The 24,204-nt window shown below is 37.6% G+C and overlaps 1 protein-coding gene across 1 annotated transcript in view; it reads left to right on the top strand.

Moving 5' to 3' along the window:
- Positions 1–24,204, top strand: part of PDE11A (phosphodiesterase 11A) — a 327,689-nt gene that overhangs the window by 111,720 nt on the left and 191,765 nt on the right. The window contains exons 3-4 of the mRNA XM_010959959.3: positions 2,982–3,071; positions 8,521–8,661. Of these exons, the coding sequence (XP_010958261.1) occupies positions 2,982–3,071; positions 8,521–8,661 (231 nt within the window). The remainder of the gene's footprint in view (positions 1–2,981; positions 3,072–8,520; positions 8,662–24,204) is intronic.

Below are 24,204 nucleotides of genomic sequence, written 5' to 3'. Positions count from 1 at the left end.
AAAACTCAGATTCTTTTTAATGATACACAATGCTTGGAGCTCAATAAATACTGGTATTACAAATTAATTAAAGCAAGCTTATGATATATTAGGAAGCATTTCATATGTTCACTTGGTCATTTTCTTCTTCCTACTTGCTTGATCTTATACTTGGTTCCAGAAGTCAAATAAATATACTAAGGAGGGAGGGCGGGAGAAAGGAAAGAAATAAAGAAGGGAGGGAGGGAGGAAGAAAGAAGTGGAAAGTTAAGTTAAATTACCCATATCTTCTCCCTTCCACCTCTATCATAGTCACTATCTCCACAGTAGGAAAAAACCAAAACTGCAAGGAAAGTGCTGTCTGTGTATATAGGTGATGTTGAAAGTGGTTCTTTTTCTGGCAAAGGCAGGGAAGTTCTGGCAGACTATCTGGCACCTTTATGTCAACAGCTTTGTACTGGCGTATTGACATACTTCCTAAGGCATGAAGGGGAGTAATAAGGAAGGGGAAAGAGGAGATGACAGAAATAACATCTAGTTCTAGATGGCAACATGTTGTAAGGAATGATCACAAGTTGTAGAATTAGATGATCTGAGTTCCTTTGTAGGTTTGGTCACGTTACTGGATTTCCTAATCTCTCAAATGTACACAGCATTCCCCCATGAGGAGTTGATGTGAGATTCAAATGAAGAAATGACATGAGAGTGTCAGGCACATAGCAGGTTCTCATTAAATATTAGTTTACTAATATTTGATCAGATTCAGTGAAAGAATTTATCCTGAAAAGATCTGTAAAAATCAATTCACTATTTTTTTTAACCTCTACTTAATATCAGTGTCACTGTTTGTTTCTCTCTCTTTGAAAGTGAGATCTCAGCTATCACTTCACACCTGTCAGAATGGCTATCATCAAAAAGACCACAAATAACAAATGTTGATGAGGATGTGGAGAAAGGGGAACTTTTATGCACTATTGGTGGGAATGTAAATTGATGTAGCCACTGTGGAAAACAGTATGGTGGTTTCTCAAAAAACTAAAAATTGAACTACCGTGTGACCCAGCAATTCTACTCCTGGGTATATATGTGAAAAAAAATGAAAACACTAATTCAAAAAGATACATGCACCCCAATGTTCATAGCAGCATTGTTTACAATTGCCAAGATATGGAAGCAACCTAAATGTCCACCAACAGATGAATGGATAAAGAAGATGTGATAACTATAGGAATACTACTCAGCTATAAAAAAGAATGAAAATTTTGCCATTTGCAACCACATGGATAGACTTGGAGGGTATCAAGCTAAGTGAAATAAGTCAGACAGAGAAAGAAAAATACTGTATGTTGTCATGTATATGTAGAATCTAAAAAATAAGACAAACTAGTGAATATACCAAAAAAGAAGCAGACTCACAGATCTAGAGAACAAACTAGAAGTTACCAGTGGAGAGAGGGGAGGGGAGAGGGGCAAGATAGGGGCAGAGGATTAAAAGGTACAAACTATTAGGTATAAAATAAACTACAAGGATATATTGTACAACATGGGGAAATATAGCCAATATTATATAATAACAATAAATGGAGTGTAACCCTTAAAAACTGAATCACTATGTTGTACACCTGAAACTTATATAATATTGTACATCAGCTATATCTCAGTAAAAAAGTGGGGCCTCAGCATTCCCTTCTACAGCCTTCTGAATTATTTTTAGGGACATTCAGTCAGAATTAAATATGCCCAGGTAGCCAAAGCAAGATTTTAATAGGAAAGAAGTGATAGGGATTGTGATTTAGAGGGCTTCATCTCAAGCCCTCTAAAAACCACCTCCCACTCCAGGTAATTGTGTTCTAGGTATCCTAGGAGGGTCTCACTGCTCCTGAGCAGATCTGCACCTGCTGGTTCCATCCCTCACCAGCAGTGAGCACTTGCACTGCCCTCTTCTGGGCATGGTAGGAACTGCTCAATTTTACCACTGCTGTGTACTCTTCACAAGGCATCATAGTGAATAGGGGGGTGGTGGTGTGCACGTGTATGAGAAAGAGAGACAGACACACAGACAGAGAGACACAGAGACTGACTGTCATATAAAACATGCCCACATGCTCTTGTCCCTCTATGTTAGAAAAGTCCCCAAGCAGTGTCACTTGTCACAATGTCCTACGTTGTGAAGAGTTTAAGGAAATCATTCTTTTGGTTTTTACCTGGGGCATTCTCTTCCTCTCCCTGTCTCTCTCATCAGAGAATGTGGAGATGAGTTTGAGTGAGTGTGCCAGGCAGTACTGAAAACCCTAGACCTAGACCCCCTGGAATGAGAAAGCGTTTGTTGGGATCAGGCCCACCGCACCTGGCTGTTTCTTCCTGCAGGAGGCGTGCTCTTTTAAAGGATACCCAACCTTTTCTCAAACAGCTTCTGTAGGACCAACCAATTTGCATTCATGCCCAGTTATGTCAACAGAGTAGTGGGTACAATTTGAGCTCTTGTGCATGAGGCTTGTAGGCCCTTGGCCCTATGTTCCTATTGGGCCCATCCTAATAGGCATACCTAAGTCTGCAGCTGACAGAGTTCCAAGGTCGAGCTGAGATCCCTGCTACAGATGCATATGTACAAAGAAATTGGCTTATATCCTGCCTACCTCCAAGGGTAAGTGTGAGCACTTGCCTTAAATTCTAAATATATCAGAGTTCATCCATTTACTCATTTTTCATTGCTCGAGGAAGGAATACAAAGATGATTTAGACATGGTTCCTGTATCATAGCCATAAGAATCTGTTGGTTCACTTTATTTCTTCATAGATGTGACTGTCCCTGGTTAAAGCTTGATGAGACCATCATATAGTTAACTCTGAAAAATATTCCTTCTGAAGTTAAGATACTAGTATCTACAACACCACACTCAATCTCTGTGGTTGAAAAAGAAGTGTTACCATCAAGCATATGCAGGAAAGTGGAATTTGCTTCAGTGATGTTTTAATGCTCTCATTACTGTCTTTGCCACCAGGTAATGCAAATGTATCTTCCATTTTGTGGAATCGCCATATCTAATGCCCAGCTGTTTGCAGCCTCAAGGAAAGAATATGAAAGAAGCAGGGTGAGTAGAAGGAAACGTTGGGGAAAGCTCAAAGCGCTCTGTCTTCCCCATGTCTGTGAGTCATTATGCCTTTTAATAACAGCAGATGATCTTTGAATAGTCCAGGAATCTTTTTTTTTTTTGTATAATCCTTCAGATCTATGGGTGAAGATCCCCTTTAAGCTATAAACCCAAATAGAAGTGGATACAAATTCTTTGTTGTTGTTTGGGGGAAATGGCTTCTTTTAAAAAAGACATTAATTTTACATCTGTCTTTCAAAGAAGCAGATGTATTTTTGCTTACTTATAGCTTTGAAACAATAACACAATATAGTGATATTTTTGCAGTTTAGTTCTTTTAAGAAGCAAGGTATGTTATGGATGGTTTCACCCCACCTCACAAATCTTGTTTGTGAATTGAAAGCTTTTTTGGAAGAGCATCACGAGATAACTGGACAATAATGCTGCAAACACCAACTTATAGGATTATGAAGAAACACACAGGGGGAGATTGATCTCATTTATCTTCACCAATTATAGAATTAAGTAGTAAAAAACAAAAACAGAGGTTGGTACTCAAAAAATTGCTAAATGATGAAATAGAGATTAAATTATATTAGGCTCACTATAATTTTAAATACAGGAAAATTACTGTCACACCTTAGAATATGTTTAACAAGAAGATATTCAAAAGGGTTGGACATCTTCAGTTAATTGGTAAGTAAACTGATTAAAAGTTTCATTTGCTAAGAATTATGACATATGAATATTTGACAGTAAAACCGTTGACTTCTATAGCCATCTTCTCCAGCACAACATACCACATCTATTCTCTGTCTTGGATGCTGTTTTCATCTTTAGCCCCACATCTTACCATTCTTCTCCTTTTATTTGGCACTCCAGCAACATAGTCCTCAGTTTCCAGAAAACTGTTTCACTTTCTCATTCCCTTAGCCACATTTCCCCCTCTGCTTTCAATGCCTCGTGTCCAGCTTTTCCCTCCCACTTCCATTTGTCTTGCATTTCCTTCAGGACCCAGCTCATTCTTCCACTTAGTCTTTCCTTCTTTGCTTGTTGTTTTGCCTTGTTTATACTGTCATTGTTTTATTGTGGACACTTCTCACACTGTGTGATATTTATTGATGGCCCTCCTCTCCAACTACATTTTGAATTCCTTAAGGAATACTTCATGTGTTATGAATCTTTGCATCCTCATGTGTTCATTTACTCATTCAACAGATATTTATTCTGTGATTCTCTTCAGACACTGTCTGTCCAAAGTCCTTGCCTTCATAGAACTTACTATTTTAGTAGAAACAATAGATAATAGAGAAGCAAACAAATAAAAAAATAATATGGTATCAGGTAATGATAAGTGTTATAAAGCAGAATGAAGTGTTATAATGACTAGTCATTGAAGGTTAGTTTGGGAGGATGCTTATTTCAGAAGGTGATTAAGAAGATCTCTATAAACAGAAGATATTTGAGCAGAGACCTGAATGGAATGAAGGAGCAAAGCCACAGAAAGATCTAGGAAGAACATTCTAGGCAGTGGAAATATAACGTGCAAAGGCCCTGGGGTAAGAGAAACCTTGGTTCATGTATCTAGAGAGCACAGAGGAAAGACCTGCAATAGCCAGAGCAATCCTGAGAAAGAACAAAGCTGGAGTCATCATGCTCCATGATTTCAAACTATACTTCAAATCCATCATAATCAAAATAATGTGGCACTGGCATTAAAAACAGACACATAGACCAATGAAATAGAATCAAGAGCCTGGAAATGAACCTAAGCACGAACAGTCAACATATATCTGACAAGGCAGCCAAGAATACTCAATGAGGAAAAGATAGTGTTTTCAATAAATGGTGCTGGGAAAACTGGATTCACATGCAGAAGAATGAAATTAGACTCCTATCTTACATCACTCACAAAAATTAACTTGAAATAGATTAAAGACATAAATGTAAGAACTGAAACTGTAAAACTCCTAGAAGAATATATAGGGGAAAAACTCCAGTGATTTTTTTTGGATCTGATGCAAAAGCCCAAGCAACAAAAGCAAAAGTAAACAAGTGGGACTACATCAAACTAAAAAGCTTCCGCACAGAAAGAGAACTAATCAGCAAAATGAAGACGCAGTCTATGGAATTGGAGAAAATATCTGCAAATCATATATATCAGCTAAAGGGTTAATATCCAAAATATATAAAAATCATACAACTCAATAGCAAAAAGAAAAGAAAGAAGGGAAGAAGGAAGAGAAAGGAAAAGAAAGGAAAAGAAAAGAAAGAAACAGATAATCCAATTAAAAAATAGGCAGAGGATCTGAGTAGACATTTTTCCAAAGAAGACATACAAATAGCCAACAGACCCATGGAAAGATGCTCAACATCATTGGGGAATTGCAAATTGAAACCACAATGACATATCACCTCACACTTGTTAGAATGGCTGTTATCAAAAAGACAAGAGATAAGTGTTGATGAGAATGTGGAGAAAAGGGAAACTTTGTGAATTGTTGGTGCGAATATAAATTTGTATAGCCCCTATGGAAAACAGTATGGAGGTTCCTCAAAAAATTAAAAATGGAGCTACTGTATGATCCACCAACCCTGGATACATCCAAAGGAAGTGAAATCACTGTCTCAAAGAGATCAAAGAGATATCTGCACTCTTATGTTTGTTTCAAAATTATTTACAATAGCCCAGACATGGAAACAGCCTGAGTGTCCATTAATAGATAAATGGATAAAGAAATTGTGATACATACACACATACACACACAATGGAATATTATTCAATCATAATCAAGAGGAAAATCCTGCCATTTGTAACAACATGAAACTTGAGGGTACTATGCTAAGTGAAATAAGTCAAGACAGAGTAAGACAAATACTGTATTATCTCACATATATATTGGAGCCATGAAAAGAAAAACTCATAGAAATAGAGTAATATGGTGGTTGCCAGGGGTTGGGGTGTAGGGGAGAAGGAGAGATGCTGGTCAAGGTGTACAAACTTCCAGTTATAAGTTCAATAAATTCTGGAGATTTAATGTTCAGCATGGTGACTGTAGTTAACAATACTGTATTACATACTTGAACATTGCTGAGAGAATAAATTTTAATGTTTTAACCACACAAAAATGTAATTATGTGAGGTGATGGATGAGTTAACTAACTTTATTGTAGTACTCATTTTGCAATATATAGATGTATCAAATCACCGCGTTGTATGCGTTAAACTACACAAAGTTATATGTCAACTATGGCTCAGTAAAGCTGGGTGGAGGGGAAAAATAATGTAGTTGGACAAGAAGTGAGAGGTTCTCCAAAAAATTAGCAGTGAAATATACAAGGCTTACTGATATGAGAAATGAGTGACAATGACTTTTGGCTTATACAGCTGACAAGTAAACAGTTGGATACAGGAGTCTAGAGTTTTGTGGAGGTGTCAGTACTCGACATTAATATTTGGAAACCATCAGCATCTGGATGATATTTAAAACTCAGGTACAGGTGGGTTAACTGGGGGAGAATATGTGCAAAAGAGAAGGGAAGAGGTTCAGGGTTGAGCCCAGGAGCAAAAGAAGGTCGTGGGGAGAAAGAAGGGGGAAAATGCAAGTGACATCAAGAAGTAGGGAGTGTCCAACTGTGTACAAGTCTTCCAGTGTCTGTTGAATTGCATATCATCCTAGATTTTCTTCTCTTTTTCTCCTATTCTGGAGCTGGTCTGCATTGTTATTTGTAAAACTTCTATCGCTTGTTAGTAAAGCAGCAATTTTTAATTAGAAACAATAAAATTACTATAATGTAATTTGTCAGTGTAAGACTCAAGGCACAATTAGTTTTTCCTCTGAGATAAATGTTCTTGTATATGGGTCCCAGAGGCCCCATCCACACAGTCACAACAAATTGAAAAGTTAAATAATTGTTCAGTTAATATGATCCATCTGAAGAAATAGTCTGGATGATTAAGGAAATAATGTCTTCTGCCTTAATAACAGGGAATTTTGTTGGTAATTATGCAGACAGTTGCCTCATTTTTTAAGTTCTGTTTGCACATGAAATTATTGTACATTGACCTCTTACAGCGATTTGCTGTCCAAATGCCAAACGGTCAGGATACAGTTAAAACTTTTTTCACCTCCTGGTGTTTCTCTTTGCTTTGGGATCATAGAGCACTCCATGGCCCTTAGCCATATTCACAAGCTCTCTGTAGAGAAAATGCTACCTAGGATATTTGTCCCTCTTTTAGATGCTCAGTGAACTAGACTCATTTTGTGGACCCCTTAACTCATTCAGATGCTTTTCTACCTGAATAGACTCAGAGAAGAAATTTTCACATATTTCAGATGGTTTCAGGACAAATCAAATTCATTACCAAAGTTGAAAATTGGTCAACACCATCTACCTGAATATATGTGAATCTGAAAACCCATGAAATCTTTTTGTGAGAGGTGAGCCTCAAGAGTGCACATCTTATTAAATTCTATTGAAAAGAGCACCTTCTGGCCAATTCACTGGCTGTGTAATTTTCTGATTGCACTCTGATAGAGGCATAATATCTACCACATGTACTTAGCCCACTATTCTTCAATCTCTGGAAATACCAAAGTAATTAAAAATTCTAAATAAATACGATTTCAGTGTGTAAACTGCAAGCTCACTTAGCTGGATAAAATGACAGGTTATTACAATTTCATTTTTAAATGAATACACAGTCTTCAAATTAGAATTTAAGCTTTTTTCTTTAAGTTTTATGCTTTTCATTCTGTTGTTTTAACAGAAATTTTAATGGTGTTTTCTTTCTTGAGCTATGTAATAGTATGCAAGTGTTCTCCTGGACAGATTGGGATGAAGCAATACTTCTTCTTGTGCAAAGGGATTAATGGGCATTTTATCTATATTTTTGAAGGCTTGGAAACTTAATTAGTATCCACCACTATAATTCTTTCAGAGTTCTGAGAGAGATGTGTGCTAGTGAAAATAAGTCTTGAGTTTGACCGTGAACCTATTTCTTCCTGAGGATGACAAAGAGATGCTTTGTAGTTTTCTGAAATAAATGTGCATTGGAGAGAATCAGGTATTTGTTATGTATAAAATGTTGGTTTTATACCTAGCCACATTGCAGAAAATCTATTGTAGGAGGTGGAAAAGCCTGTAACTAATGACTATATGGGATCATGTAGTCATTAACTGTATGGAATATAGTCATATATCTATATGTGGAATTTATATGAGATTATATGGACTGGCATATTCTCAAGTCATATTTTGCAATTCAAAACTGTGTTATAAAATGAAATGATGGAAATACATTAGCACAATCTTTAACACTTTAAAAATTAACCACACAAAAATATTTATACTTTTATAGCAAAGACCAAATGGAATTTTAAGAGAAAAAAAAATTTTTAAGTCAGTCCCATAGGCCACCTAAATACACTCATTTCATCTTTCCTAGGCTTTGCTAGAGGTCGTTAATGACCTCTTTGAAGAACAGACTGACCTGGAGAAAATTGTCAAGAAAATAATGCATCGGGCCCAAACTCTGTTGAAATGTGAACGCTGTTCTGTTTTACTCCTCGAGGACATTGAGTCACCAGTAAGTTGTCTTGTATCTGTCATCTGCGTTAATGAAATAAAATTTAGTCTATTGGTAATTAAGTTTGGGAAATTGTGACTTGAACCACTCTTTTGTACCTCTTCTAACTATGAGGTGATTTTTTATAAAACTCATTTTTCATTTCCTTTACATATATTTTCAGCTTTGACCTACTGTCACTTCGTTTTCTTCTAAAGTTGAAATTGTTTTTAAGGGAGGGGTATTTCAGCTTATTTGCTTATTTTCCTTAATGGAGGTGTTGGGGATTGAACCCAGGACCTCCTGCATGCCAAGCATGGCACACTATCACTAACCTACACCCTCTTCTCTGCTGTTACCTTAGAAACGTAGACCCTTATGCTGACAGGGACCTTAGAGCTCTAGCCCCACCCTGTGTATGCAGGTAAGGGCTCTAACGGATGGAAGGGCTGGCCTAATCTTACAGAGCTGGATAGAGGAGAAGCTCAGGCGCCAGTCCCCCATCATATTCACCGGGTGAGGGGAGGGCCCTCAGCATTCGTGGGCATGGACTGCAGTCCATGCAATGTTCCCAGCTCTCTTATGGGCATGGGAAGCGGGGAAGCAGATGAACACTGGAGAAGCCCAGCCCTTTGTACTTGAGCTGCATGGAGCGGCCAGCCTCAGCTGGGCTGTGCTCCCCAGCCGAGGTTTGTCCTGCTGCTTCTGATGTGCAGTTTTCAGGGTCTTTTACAGCTGCTTCAGACCTGTGGACACCTGCACAGTGCATGCCAGCAGGTGGAGGAGGCTCCTTTCCTGTTTGTGCAGGGGCCCCTTTTACTCGAAGGGCAAGTAGCCCACTAGGTCCAGACGGCAGGCCTGCCACATCTTGGCTTTCAGGTTCTGTTAGGTCTTCTGGCTGTTTGTGGGAAATCTACTGGGTAAATACACGACAATATTGGAAATGATTATCATCATCAGTCTAACTTCTTGAAAGTTAAATGTCTAAACCCTCAGCAGCAATTTAATATTTTTGCCGTGAACTCTCTTCAAAGGCCAGGAATTGTCTAGCAATTAAGTGCCATTTTAAAACCGCAGAGAATTTTTTTTACTGTACTTTACTTAGAAAAGGTTATTGTCTTTGCCTTTACTTTTGCTTTCCTCAAAGAATAAGAACCTTAAGGTACATTTTTGAGACTTAATAATAAGTATTGTAAAACTTACAACATTAAGTTTTTTTAAAAAAAATTATATATGCTTAAAACGTTTAGGAGTTTCTCCGTATTTTAACAGAGCTTGATGTTATTTCTACTCAGCAGGTGTGTTTAAATAAATAATGGCCTTGCAATTATCCTGTGATTGTGTAAAACTCAGTGGAACCTTCGGGGAACACCCCCACCCTGCAATAGCCCATATTCATGACGTGCTCCCAGATGCTTTGTGAAGCATTTGAGTTCATTTGATGCTCACTGCATCCTTATGAGAGAGGTATTATCAGCTTCATTTACAGATGAAGAATTAAGGCTCTGAGAGCTAAGTAACTTGCTAGAGTTTTCCTCACTACCTGACTTCAAAACTCCTTAAAGGAATGCAAGGAGGTGAGGTGCTCATTGGTGCCTGGCCGGCTGCAGGCTCTCACTGAACAAAGGCAGGAAGGGGCAGCAGATGGGGCTTCAACCCCGGGTGAGAGGATGACTATATGGATCAGCTGCTTTGCTCCAAAGAAGCCAGAAAACTGCATGTCACCCTGGTGAAAATTTCTAAATGAATTTAAATCTGAAATGACTGAGAAAATCTGAAGTGGCTGAGTTTGACCAGAATTGTTTCTTTTGTCTTCTGTCAGCTAGCATAACTGGGACTCAAGAAGATATTCAGTTGCTACAGGAAAATAAGTGACTTTTTAAAAAATACAGCTATGTCTGTGGCCTTTGAAATTTCTAATCACTATACAAATGATATTCTCCAATTAGTCAATCCTCTTATAGTCAATACACAAATATGACAAAGGAAGCACTGGAAATTAGATTGGTGGGGAGACTGGTGGATTGTTCTACAAATGTTTTGGAAACAAAAAGCTGGCAATCTAGGAGAAAACAGATTCAAAAAACTGGATTCTTACCTGATACTTGTTAAAACATAATTTCCTAAAAGGCAGAATCATTACTTTCATTTAAATATGAAGTAAATACATATCAAAGATTATTTTTAATTCATTAATTTATGAGAGAACAAATAATATGTTAAAATCAGTCCAAACAGCATTTGAGAAGTTGGGTATTTATAGGCAATATTAGGATGAGATTTCTTAGAGACAAAACTCTTTAGAACAAAAACAAGGCCATAAACTGTAACCTTTAAAGTTTTCTTTTCCATAGGATAGAAATTACTTGTATTTCTACCGGAGAAAATCCAAGTATTAACATGTAACTTTACCAAGTCTGGAGTCTTTAATAAGCAGTAACCAAGGGCAGGACTAAGGACATTCCTTAGGTCAGGGATCAGCAAATTTTTTTCTGTAAATTTCCAGCTAGTAAATTTTCTAGGCTTTGCAAGTCACATGATCTCTGTCATAGCACCTCAAATCTGCCATTGTAGCATGAAAGCAGTCTTAGTCAACACGTAAAGAATGAGTATGACTGTGCTGCAGTAAAACATTATTTACCAAGTAGGTGGTGGGCCAGATTTGGCTGCATGCAGTAGTTTGAGATCTCTGTCCTAGGTAATCTTTGGGTGGCTTTTGCTTCCTTAACAACACTGAAAGATGAGCTGCCTACCTTTTTGCCTATTTCTATAAAGTCAACATAAATTTCAAATGGATCAAAGATTTAATGTTTAAAAAAGAATATAAAAATACTGGTGAATATTGTTTTATAGTCATTGGGTGGGTAAAGGCTTTCTAAAACATCCATGCAATTCTTTAGAGAATATAAGTGAACTAAAACACCTCTGTCATTTTTCAGCCATCAGATTGGTATGATGAGTATGGGTATGAGAAAGTGGACATTCTCATTACTGATGATGAGAATTTAAATTGGGGTAACCTTTATGGATATCAGTTTGGTGAAATATACTTCAGTTTTAAAATGGCATAGCCTTTGCACTAGCAATTCCTCCTCTTGAAATTTAGCAGAATGAAAGAGATGGAGGAGAGAGCATAACAAGTACATAAGAATGTTTATCTCAGTATTTAGAGTAGTGAAAGTATAACTCAAATATCAAACAGAAGTTTTATATAATGAAATTCCATATATCCTTTAAAATAATGATGTGTAGCTATATTTATAGGAAAAATATCCTTGATATATTTTAAGTGAACAATAAAGGAGAAAAAAATAAAGATAAAAGGAAGTGATTCTTGTCAAAATATGGGTACATAAATGAGGTCATATTTTCACACCTATTAAATTGATGGAGTTTAAATTTTCTCCCTTTGAGTTATGTGTCCTTACATCTTCTCCTCCCAGGCAGAGTCAGAAACTCATCATCTCATGGGAAAAAAGGGCAGGTACTGGACCTTCTAGTAAGAGAGTGAACTTGAAAGTCAGTGCGTCAGGAGAAAGGATTTGCTAAATGGATTTATATTACCTTTTAGCAGTTAAGGACCAACTTAAAAACACCAAGGGCAAGAAATAAAACTTTATAATCCACAAAAGAAGAAACATTCATAACCTATGCTCCCAATCATCACCCCACCCATGCCCCGCATAAAGTGGGGAGAGCTGCCCAGTGCAGTGAAAATTGGGTGGGGTAAGTAGAAAGCTGAGTGAGGTGCCTGTGTTCAGCCATCTTGGGCAGAGAACAGTGTTCATCAAAACTAGTTGTGCATACCTGCTTGGAGCAGTAAGGGCTGGTGCCTGGGCAGACTCAGGGATGTTTCTTCAGTCCTCCTTGCTGCCATACAGTGGCGGGAGACATGGGATAGAAACAGAAAACTTTCAGACAAGCTGTCTTGCAGACAAGGCTGTCAGTGTGTCAGGATACATGACAGTATGAGTGGCAAGTCACCTTGCAGTTGCTAATCTTGGTCAGCTGAAGAGAATGGAAGGCTTTCATCACACAGAAATACCTGTGTCACTTGGGACTTCACAGAAAACAAGGGAAGCTTCCACTAGGCAGGAGCTGGAATCACTGCCCAGAAGAGTGTGTTGGTGAGAGAATACTCAAAGACAACAGACCAGAATTCAAGTGCAGTCACCCTAACCCACTGCGCTGACATCACCCATCCCCCATTATTCACTTAAAGATGAGCACATAACAAAAAGCCACCAGCATGGGATTTATGCAAAGATACTAGAAGGAAAAAGAGGAAGGGAATGTGAAAGCAAAAACTAAATGAAGAACATGCACCAGAAAAATTGCTTACAGTTTTCCATGAAATGAAATTAAAGATAGTGTGATCTCTCAGGGAAAAAAAGATGTTCAAAGAAGATATATAAGGACTCAAGGAATAAATGATTAGCAGTAAAAAGATAAGAAAACTGAGTTGGCAGAGCTTGGAAAGAAGTATAAGAAAAATATGTAACCATACAGACATGAATATTACATTAGAAACATCAAAGAAGAAGAAAAGAACTTATAAGATATTTTCAGGGACATGGAGAATAAAATTGAAAGTGAAATGGAAAAAATTATAGTATAAAAGATAAGATAGAATGATAAAAATGGAGTCAAAATAAAGGAGGTCCAAACTAGGGATAACTGGTATCTCAAGAGAAAATGACAAATGAAGTGGGAGGAAAAGGTCAAAATAATAAGAATAGGACATTTTACTGAAGTGAAGGCAAAGCTGAATTTACAGACTGAAAGAACACTTTTCAGGCAAAGTTGATGTGGACTGCTTAGCATTGAAACACATTCAGTACTAATGGACTTCAAAGATAATGAAAAAATTCTATGGGCATCTCGACAAGATTGAGTCACCTATTGGAGGAAAATTCATTCTGGTGGTAGACTTCCTGGTAGCACTCTCCAGAGCAAGGAGAGAGCATAGTGATATACTGTCCTCAGGGAAAGAAAATATGACTCTACAATTTAAAATCCAGCCAAATTCATATTCAATTATGTAAGTCACAGATAAACATTTTAAATATACAAAGAAGAGTACAGGAAACATAATTCCAAGAAGCCCTTCTTCAAGATGAGAGCCAAGCAAGCAATGGGGAAGACATAAAATAAGGCTAGTACTGAGTATTGAATGCATTCCAATGTAGAACTAAGGCGAAAGAATAGTGGGCATGTACTTAGAGAGGAACATTGTGCTTGGAGAAGAGATCCTTTTTACACTGAGTGGTAATATAACCTAGTGTTTGTCTGGGGAGAGATGATACTTTATCACTCAAATTGCTCACTGTGAGCACAATCCTGAGAAATGAACCAGACAGAGAGCAAGCTGGGCCTTGTGGCCTTGTTGTGCACCGCAAAGATGGTGTAGTCAGGGCTATGTCTCTCCCAATAGGTATCTTGGTTGCATGGGATATTTTAATTGTAATGTGTCAAATCGATCAGTTTTCCTTTTTGATTTGTGTCTTACAGGTTTTGTTTGAAAAAAATCTTCATCTACCTCCATGTTATAATGACATTCTCTTATATTTTCTTTAATCCGTCTGGTATTTATGGTCTTTTATATCTATGTAGCATTTATTTTTGGGTACAGTGTAAAGCTGTGTATATATAGCCAATGGTCTCAGAACCATTTTTACCCCCATTTCTCTGTTATATCAAATTCTCACATATACCTGGATCTGTTTCTGAGCTCACTATTTTGTCCCATTGCTCTATTTCTGCACCAGTATCACACTTCCTCAATTGCTATAATTTTATAATCCTCTTTGTATTTGATAGGACAAGTTCTCAATGTTATTCTTCTTTAAAATTGGCTTGCCTAGTCTTGACCTGTTGCTTTTCCATATATATTTTAAGAGCAGCTTATCAAGTTGCATTAAAAACTCTGTAGATTTTTATTGAAATTGCTTTAATTTTAATTTAAAGATCAATTTGGGGGATTTCTGCAAGTGACAGAATTTACAAAGGAAATTGGCTCGAACAATTAGAACATTTGTATCTCACGTGTTAAGAAGGCTGCAGGAGATGGTTCTGGGGATGCGGCAGCGGCAGATGATGTAACCAAGAGCCCAGGCTTTGTTTATTTTCCTGTGTGTGTCTCAGTAGTCCGCGTTCACTGGCTGGCTTCCACTCTCATGGTCCAGGAGGCTGGCACAGCTTCAGGCAGCATGTCATCCTCTAACTGTGTCCCAGAAGAAGAAGGGAAACTTCTTTTTACGTATTTTTCTTTTTTCTCAGGAGGAAAGTCTTTTCCAAAGGTTTTTTTTTTTCCACCTAACTTTCCCTCAAGACCCATAGTCAAGAACAAGATATTCAAATCATTTATATTCCTAACTTTTTTTTTCTTCATCTATCATTCTGTGATAGAGGGGTGTTCAAATCTTCAGCGTAAGTGATTTATGATGGTCTTCTTGTCCAGTTCTGTAGGTTGTTCGTTTAGTTGTCTGTATTAATATTAATTATGTGTTTTTGAATTTGGGATTGGAGCTCATTTTAATGGGAGGTTGTTTGTGCCACTCTTTTCTTCCATTCTCTCTTACAGTCTTTCCTCCCTGTCTAATAGTTTGCACAGATCCTTGGCCTCTAATCAAGAACCAGGTCTTATATTGGTGTCCTGGCTCTCCTGCTGTGTGGTAATATTACACTAAGCCAGAAGCAGCTTGATTCAGTTTCTGGGGGTGAAGCTTGGTCACCTGTGTTAAGGGAACACTGTTAGTTTCCAAACCGCAGTAGAAGCTGAAATCCCAACCATTGCTGCCTGCCTATTTCTGGCCTTAGAGCACAGTAGGTCTAAGTCTTAAGGCTTGTGCCTTTAGAGACGTTTTGTCTCTCCCCTGCTCCCTTCCCCTTCTCTTTTCTCAGCCCTCAAGCATCTAGATGTCTTTCTGGTTCTCTGTGTATTTTATCAACCTTTGTTCTGTTTCTGGAAGAGAGCAGAAGTATCAAAGCATGCACTTATAGCACCATATCTACTGGCATTCCATACACTACTTTTTACAATCAGAAAAAAAAAGTATCATTTCAAGAAAAAAATTCTGCTCAGTTTCCTTGCTCCAAAAATAACTTTTGTTTTTCCTCTATTTTATTAGAGTGATTGCTGCAAACAAAAACTTCTAATTTTTTTGTGTGATTTGAGTATTTTAAAAAGCTGGTTATTGCAGATATATAGTATTTCATGGCCTCTTTTCATTTAAGGGAAAGAGGGAGAAAATATTGAAATTTAGTTGTAGAAGCTTTGATTCATCAAGCTTTTAACTCAGTGTTTAGAGACTACATTCATCGTCTTTAAACTGGGCAGTCGGGTATAAACTGATCAGTTTACTCAGTGGATGCCAAAAATAGAAATGAGGAATGTCTTTTTAGCCCTCTCTCCTGCCAAAGTTAATATTTTACCCTCTTTTGCTTTTCTTTAGTGTTTCAGTCAATCAGTTTTAAGTGACTTTGTCAATGGCATTTTCCACTAGACTGAAATAATGAAAAGATTATTCCACAACTAGCTGCTGTCAACATTAGGAACTCTTTAGTCCTTTGAACTGAATATTCCCTGCTCAATGTTATTCCATTCCATGAACCTGTCTAAGCAATTCCTCTCACTTCTTTTATTCTTTTCTGGCTCATATACTTACTATTATCTCTATTTCTTTTTGTGCTTAAGTCGAGAAAACAGGCAAGTAGACGTTCTGTCCTGAGGCACTGTCTCAGCACTGGTGTTTACGTGTGTTCTCCTTTCACAAATTATCCTGCTGGCTGCCAGCTATTTCGTTGTTCAGAACTCCGTGAAGTACTTTATGGGTGAGTTTATCAATATGAGGCTACTTTCTGGAGTTTATTTTCTAAACCATGAAGCACAAGCTACACTTGTTTTCTAATATGTTCCTTAACTTCTTGGTTCTTAGATAAATACACATACAATTAAGCCATTGAACTGGATGATCTTTCTGAATCCAACAGTTGAGAGGAAGAGATGAGGGGGATCATCATCTGATTGTTTCGAAACAGCCACTATCCAAAGTGGGTGGTAAAAACTGCTTCAGGCTTTCCTTTCTACTTCACTTCCTTTTCCATTCCCCATCTTACTTTCTTTAACTTTCCATCTCCCTGTCAGGAAGCCTAAATTCTATTTGATTTTTGTTCCAAGTGCTTTCTCTAGAGTGCAAAATGGAAGGTATCTAAAAGAATTCTGATGATTGTCCCAACAATCATTGTTACATAAATATATGTATATACATCTCTGTATACTCACATCATTCATCACATCTCAATATATCATATGATATATTCATATATATTAACTCACTTTATTGATAATTATATGTTAATATATTAACTCAACTCATCATTAATCACTTATATGTGTTAAGTATATGTATCTGTGTATAAAATCTCCAGCTTCCGAGCATTTGTCCCCACTGCCCATCTCCACCACATCCTGCCCCAAATCTTTACCAACTCTGAGATTTCTATTTCAGTTAATAGAATCATCATGTAATAAGTAACTAAAGTTAAAAACCACAGAATAATCTGTTTCTTACCATTTACATTCAGTTATCTCTAAGTTCTGTTGCTTCTCTGTTGAAACATCATTTCTAGCCCTTCCTTCCCACCTGTTCCACCCCTGTTTTTACAGTGACTTGACTAACCTCTCACCTGGAAATTTTCCTTTTGACTCATTTCTTTACTCAAAAAGAGGGCACCCTTTCTTTCTATCAGTTCTTAATATGACGTCTAGTTATCTTTCGAAAACATGCATTTGCCTCTCCCATGCTTCAAAAACACTTGGTAATTGTCTGCTGCCTACACAGTAAAGTTCAAACTGCCCAACATTCAAGGTCCATCACCTCATTCCCAACTTGACTTTTGGCTTTCCTCTCTGGCCCTCAGCCTCGCTTTGTTCCTGTCTTCCTCCTCTACCTCTTCTCCCCATGCTCAGCCTACGCGTGTATTGGCCTCTGTATCTTTGCACGTCGTTCCTGTGAAAGACAGAATGCACCAGACAATTAAGGAGACCATTTCATCCCGGCTATTGCAATAGGAAGAATATTCATTTATAAGGAACATCTCAAAGAAAAGAAAGGATGCCTGGGGTTTTACAGAAGCATATAGACAAAGGAGTCACTGCATCATTTGTGCATCCTAGCGGGGTCATGAGGAAGAATGGAGACAGGTCTGATTTTGAAGTGTTCCAGGGCAGGATGGTCCTTGGAGGTTAGCCAGTTATGAAAGATAAAGCAGTAGGGGTGTTTCTTTATCATTATACCATTTTGGGGGCACTTTACCATTTCAGGTAAAGTTCAACACTGTCAACTCTGGACTGACTTCTCTGCAAACCCTGCTGCCCCATCTACTGTTGGTTTCTCTCTCTTTAGCTCAGTGTCTTTGAAGGCTAATCGCTGTGTATGGTGCCACTTGGGCTTTCTTGTCCACTGAGCTTGACAAACAAGAGAAATCAGCAGAAGATTTCAGAGCTGGGGGAGAGAGAGATTGGAGGTAGTTATTCCCTTTGTTCTTTCTCTGCCAGTTGTAGAGGTGGCTGGATTCTTCCAAGGCCCTCTCCACAGCTCCAGCTCCCCCAGGGCACCAGTGACATTGTCCCCTCCCTTCCTGCATCTCTCCTTCTCTCCCTCACTCTCTCCTATGTTCCCTCAGACATAGAGGTGTTAACTACTTTCCAAAGTGTCTAGTCCTCAAGTACTTCACCATTCCTTATTGTTTTCTTTTAATCTTGCCCATACTTCTTTACCTAGTCCCTTTATTGAATTAGTCTCCATTAAATCATTTTGAGTGTTCTCTCTGTTTTTTGACTGATTTAGTCCCTCAGCCAGGAAAGCTTGCCCCAGTTTTCAGCCTAGAGCATGCCTGCTCCCCCTTTAGGACGTAGTTCACATGAAGACTTCTTCAAACCCTCCTCTATGTGCTTGTAGAATTTTGAACATATATTGTGGCGAAATTGTACCTTTGTGACCTGTTTCCCCCTCTGTACTAAGTGTGAATTCAAGGACAGGATCTGATTTACACCCCTTGGAATTTCTAGAGCCTATCGCAGTGCCTGGTACACTAAGCATTTGGTAAATGTTGACTGAGTAAATAAGTGACTGGAGTAGATTACTCATCAGCTTAAGTGAGGAATTTACCAAGAAGGATGACAGTGGATGATCATTTAATTCATTCTTTTGCCTTATATAGTAGTCCTCTTATGAGAAAAATAGGAATTTTTTTATAAAACAAAAGGTAATTACTTGCTAGATCATTTCTATTTTCTTTTTGGTAGTAGGAATATCTCTGAGTATAGCTGTTGTTTTTAAAATTAAAAACAGAACAAAACAAAACAGAGAGAAACCAGACCAACTAGTGCTTGATAATTATCCAAATCAAAAAGACTTGTGTCCATGGAGCTTTTCCAAAGAACAGTCAGAGATGCTTGGGGATGTTTTGTTTACTTCACTGTGGCATGTGTACTGCGTCCCCAGGGTGTAATGCCCACAGCTGATGAACAGCCACAGGAGCTTGGAACCATTTGTTCAGTTTCATTGACCTGTAAACCATGCCTGATATTTCTCTGATATTTTCTTTTTACTTAGTGTATGTGAGTGTGTGTATTTATTTAATCTATGTTCATTAATAAAAAAATCAGAATTGGATTTAGAGAGTACACTTTTAAAAATTAATGAAACTCAGAACCATCAAATTGGTCCAAGTCAAGAATAAAACATGAATTTTATTCTTTTCTATTTATGCTTTCACCTCTTTTTTATTGGTCATAATCTCCATGGTGACACTACATATCCCATTAAATTGCATCAAAAATAGTTGTTTTTGCTATTTCATTTTTTTATCCCAGGTGTTGGACTATAAATAATTTTCTACCTGGTTGCATTATATTTTTTAACACTTTTTATTGATTTATAATTTTACAATGTGTCAAATTCCAGTGCAGAGCACAATTTTTCAGTCATATATGAACATGTATATATTCATTGTCACATTTTTTTCTCTGTGAGCTACCATAAGATCTTGTGTATATTTCCCTGTGCTATACAGCATAATCTTGTCAATCTATTCTACAATTTTGAAATCCCGTCTATCCCTTCCCACCCTCTGCCCCCATGGCAACCACAAGTTTCTATCCTATGTTGTATTCTATGTCTGTGAGTCTATTTCTGTTTTGTATTTATGCTTTGTTTGTGTGTGTGTGTCGGGGGGGTTGTTGTTGTTGTTGTTTTTTTTAGATTCCACATATGAGCAATCTCATATGGTATTCTTCTTTCTCTTTCTGGGTTACTTCACTTAGAATGACATTCTCCAGGAACATCCATGTTGCTGCAAATGGCATTATGTTGTCAGGTTTTATGGCTGAGTAGTATTCCATTGTATAAATATACCACATCTTCTTTATCCAGTCATCCGTTGATGGACATTTAGGCTGTTTCCATGTCTTGGCTATTGTAAATAGTGCTGCTATGAACATTGGGGTGCAGGTGTCATCCTGAAGTAGGGTTCCTTCTGGATATATGCCCAGGAGTGGGATTCCTGGGTCATATGGTAAGTCTATTCCTAGTCTTTTGAGGAATCTCCATACTGTTTTCCACAGTGGCTGCACCAAACTGCATTCCCGCCAGCAGTGTAGGAGGGTTCCCTTTTCTCCACAGCCTCTCCAGCATTTGTCATTTGTGGATTTTTGAATGATGGCCATTCTGACTGGTGTGAGGTGATACCTCATTGTAGTTTTGATTTGCATTTCTTTGATAATTAGTGATACTGAGCATTTCTTCATGTGCCTATTGATCATTTGTATGTCTTCCTTGGAGAATTGCTTGTTTAGGTCTTCTGCCCATTTTTGGATTGGGTTGTTTTGTTTGTTTCTTATTAAGTCGTATGAGCTGCTTAATATTCTGGCGATCAAGCCTTTGTCGGTTTCATTTGCAAAAATTTTCTCCCATTCTGTAGGTTGTTTTTTTGTTTTACTTATGGTTTCCTTTGCTGTGGTTGCATTATATTTTTAATACCTTCTTTTTAAAAATAGAAATTGTTCATACCTGCCTAGATTTTTGCTTTTCAAACAAAGATGTTTTTGAGAGTGAAAGGGGGTACTTTTAAGAATTGTCCCAGGATAACAGCTTAATTAGAGTGGGACATGACAACTGGGACATATGCATACCCTCAACTATACCCCCCACCACTTGCCCTGGTGCTTAAAATTTCTATCCTCGCACTGTTGTTTCAGGTGAGATTTTGACTGTAGATAATTTACATAGGAATATGAATACATTAATCTAGCATCAGCCATTAACAGTTTAGCAGAAAATAATTAATTGACTTGGTTCCGTGATGGCTCTGACTTGGCTTAGAGATGGCTCTGGATCAGAAGTCAGCCAGCTTTATCTATAAAGGGGTAGCTAGTAAATATTTTAGGCTCTGTGGTCCATATGGTCTCTGTTGTAATTACTCAACTCTGCTGTCATTGCAAAAAGCAGCCATAGATACCTAATTAAATCAGTGAGCTCTGTTCAAGTAAAACATTATTTATCAAAACAGACAGTGGGCCAGATTTGGCCCACAGAGTTTTTGCCTATCCCTACTCTGGAGGAACGGGAGGTAAGCAGACCAGTGTACATCTCTAGAATTGTAGTACTTCTTTGCTGTTCATCTTGCTGTCCTCATCCAGGACCAAGGCCCATGTGTATGTTGCCTTATGGACTCAATATTCTGGTGACTTGGAGGGTCAATTTGCTTGTGAGCATAATCTCGAATTGCCCTAAATACAGAGAATCTGCAAAGGAATTCCACCAGCAGCCCCTGTGTTCCTGAATATATGATTTAGACTAGGATTTCTGTGACAACCTTAGATTTATTCAAGAATGTTTTTGAAGCCTTTCATAGTCCGATGGCTCGGAACCAGACTAATTTTATACACACACCTTATGAAGCCAAGAATAGTGTTTTGCCACTTTCTTGATTCTAGCTGGCTTACAGTCAGCAGTGGATTTGTTCTCAAGTTTCATTGCTCTGCTTAATTTATCATGCTCTTGATGGGACTCAAGCCTGCTGCTCTTTTATTCTTATATTGTTTGCTGTCAGCTGTAGACCCTTATATGTTGTATTTCTGTTACCCACCATTCCAGAGTCCCTTTCCATGCCTCTGAAAAATACTTTTTTATACAACTTAATGGCCCACAGTAGCTTTGTTCAACTGTAATTGGTTTTACGTAAGCAAATTTGTGTTATTTCATGTGTAAAGCTATTTTATATACTTTATACATTTTTCAAGTATGTAAGTTCATCTCCTTTTTTGTACTTTTACTCAGTTAATTCCAAAAGCATTTTAAGGCACCCTTTGGCAAAAACACAAAAATTCATAGTGAACAAATTCTTTGAGTGCTTTTTGTATTGCAGATACATAATAAACTGAAAGGCAAAATTTCAAATATAAAGGGAGAAAGAGAAAACAGATGTCATAAGGAAAACCAAATCAAATCAACCAACTCAAAACCAAATTATGCTGCAGAAAGGTACAGCTTTGACCTAAAGCTTTGTTCTGAACTTCCCAGCAGCCAATATAAAAGGAAAAAATTAATAGATTTTCTAATCTGCTGGTTTAGTAGAAGAAATCACATCAACATATCAAGAAATTTTTTCTGACCCTTAAGCTAAAAAAAAATTCCCCTTTAAAATATTAATTCTTCAAAGATTGGAGACCTTATTTCCTATTTCTTTTGTATCTCTCTGTGCCAACCAGTACTTGATACACATTGGATATTTAGCCAAAGACAAGTCAACATTAGTGTTATGCTTATTTTTCTTCTAAAGACATAGGAACCTAAGGATTAGCATACAAGGTGTGAAGTTAGAGAACATAGTCTAATGCTGCCCTAATACTGCTCTCACTTCTGATACCAGTGACAAGTTCAAGAGTTTCCAAGATCACCCTCAAACTCAATAATTTGCTAGAAGTTCTCACAGAACTCACTGAAAGCTATTATACACATACATGGTTTATTATTGGAAAAGAGACAAATTAAAGTCAGCTGAAGGAGAGATGCATGGGCAGAGTCCAGAAAGATTCCAAAAGTGGTGCTTCCACTTGCTCTCCCTCCATGGAGTCATGGAGAGCATTAACTTCTCCCAGCTGTGATGTGTGATGATATGCATGAAGTATTGCCAAGCAGAGAAGGTCACTGAAGCCTTGGCATCGAGTCTTTATTGGTGCTTGGCCACCAAAACCTATTTGGCCACTCACATAGCTGCCCTCAGTCTCCATGCCCTCCATGCTCCACCACATAACCCAAAGCTCCCACCCTAAATCACATTATTGGTGTGTCTCAAAGTTCTCACTCAAAGTCACATTGTTACTCTCTGACTGGCCCAAGGCACACAGGGAAACTTTTATCAAGGCTGAACATTCCAAGGGCTTAAAGGTTACCTCCCAGGAGACAAGGGCCTTTATTTGGATAAGCTTACTTCTTTACTACACACAAGGTCAACACCAAGGTTCATGACTCCAGTGTCTGACTTTGATCAGGACACCATGCGCAGGTCTATTTGGGAACACCACTAGTACTCTCCATGATACGGAGTGCTGAAGTTGAAAGCTGCATAATTCTTGACTTTCTCTCTGTTAAACATGAACTTAGAAAGTAAAACAAATAAAACAAGATATTTGACCCTGTTTTTCTTTTCAGTATGTGATTTATCTTAGAATGAAAATTTCTGACATTTTAGAAAAAAGTGCTTCTTCCTTTTGGTAGTTTTTTAAAAAGTCCTCTTTTACATTTCAAGAGTTCAAGCATTCTGACATTTCATTGAGGTACTTGTTTATTTTATCAATTCTCTTTGTGATTCTAGATCTATAAGTTTTATAGCTTTAAAATTTCAAGATTTTCTATTCCGTTTCTTGTAAACTTCTATCCCTCAGAGGTTTTGGTTTTTTTTATTATTATTATTATTATCAAAAAATCTTTATTCTCTTTTAACCTGTGGATATTTCCCAGGTTTGTTTCTTAAGGTATGGAAAACAGAAATTTCACTTTTTATTCCAAGGAGCACTAGTTTTGAGGAGCCAGGACAAATTAAGCTCCCTGTTAATAAAGTAAGCTCCATGCATGCAAGGACTTTCTTTTTTTTTTTTTTTAATTAAACATGTGTATCCCCGCTGCTTGACACATGCAGACACTCAGTATATATCTGTTGCGTCAAATAACAGTTTTCAAAAAGTTAAAAACCTAACCCTTGCACAAATCTAAAACAAACATGTATCACAGATGTAGTTAACTCACTAATGAGAGAAGCCAGCAACGTAGTAGTCCGTTCTAAAACAGGCACTGAAAGAATGCTGGCACAACATTGCTAGGTTAGATTTTGAAAAATGATTCCTGTCATCCAGGACAATAAAATTGTAACTATGGGCTTATCTCTTCTACTGCACAGAAATCATCTGCATTTCTGCTTGGATAAAATTCATTATTCATTTGCATTACTGTAGGACAGAAATCATTTTTATAATGTCAAGCTGTTCTTTGTTGCCACAAT

Source organism: Camelus bactrianus, chromosome 5 (genome assembly GCF_048773025.1).
Source record: "Camelus bactrianus isolate YW-2024 breed Bactrian camel chromosome 5, ASM4877302v1, whole genome shotgun sequence".
NCBI classification, from domain to species: Eukaryota; Metazoa; Chordata; class Mammalia; order Artiodactyla; family Camelidae; genus Camelus; species Camelus bactrianus.
This window is presented reverse-complemented; position numbering and strand designations above follow the sequence as displayed.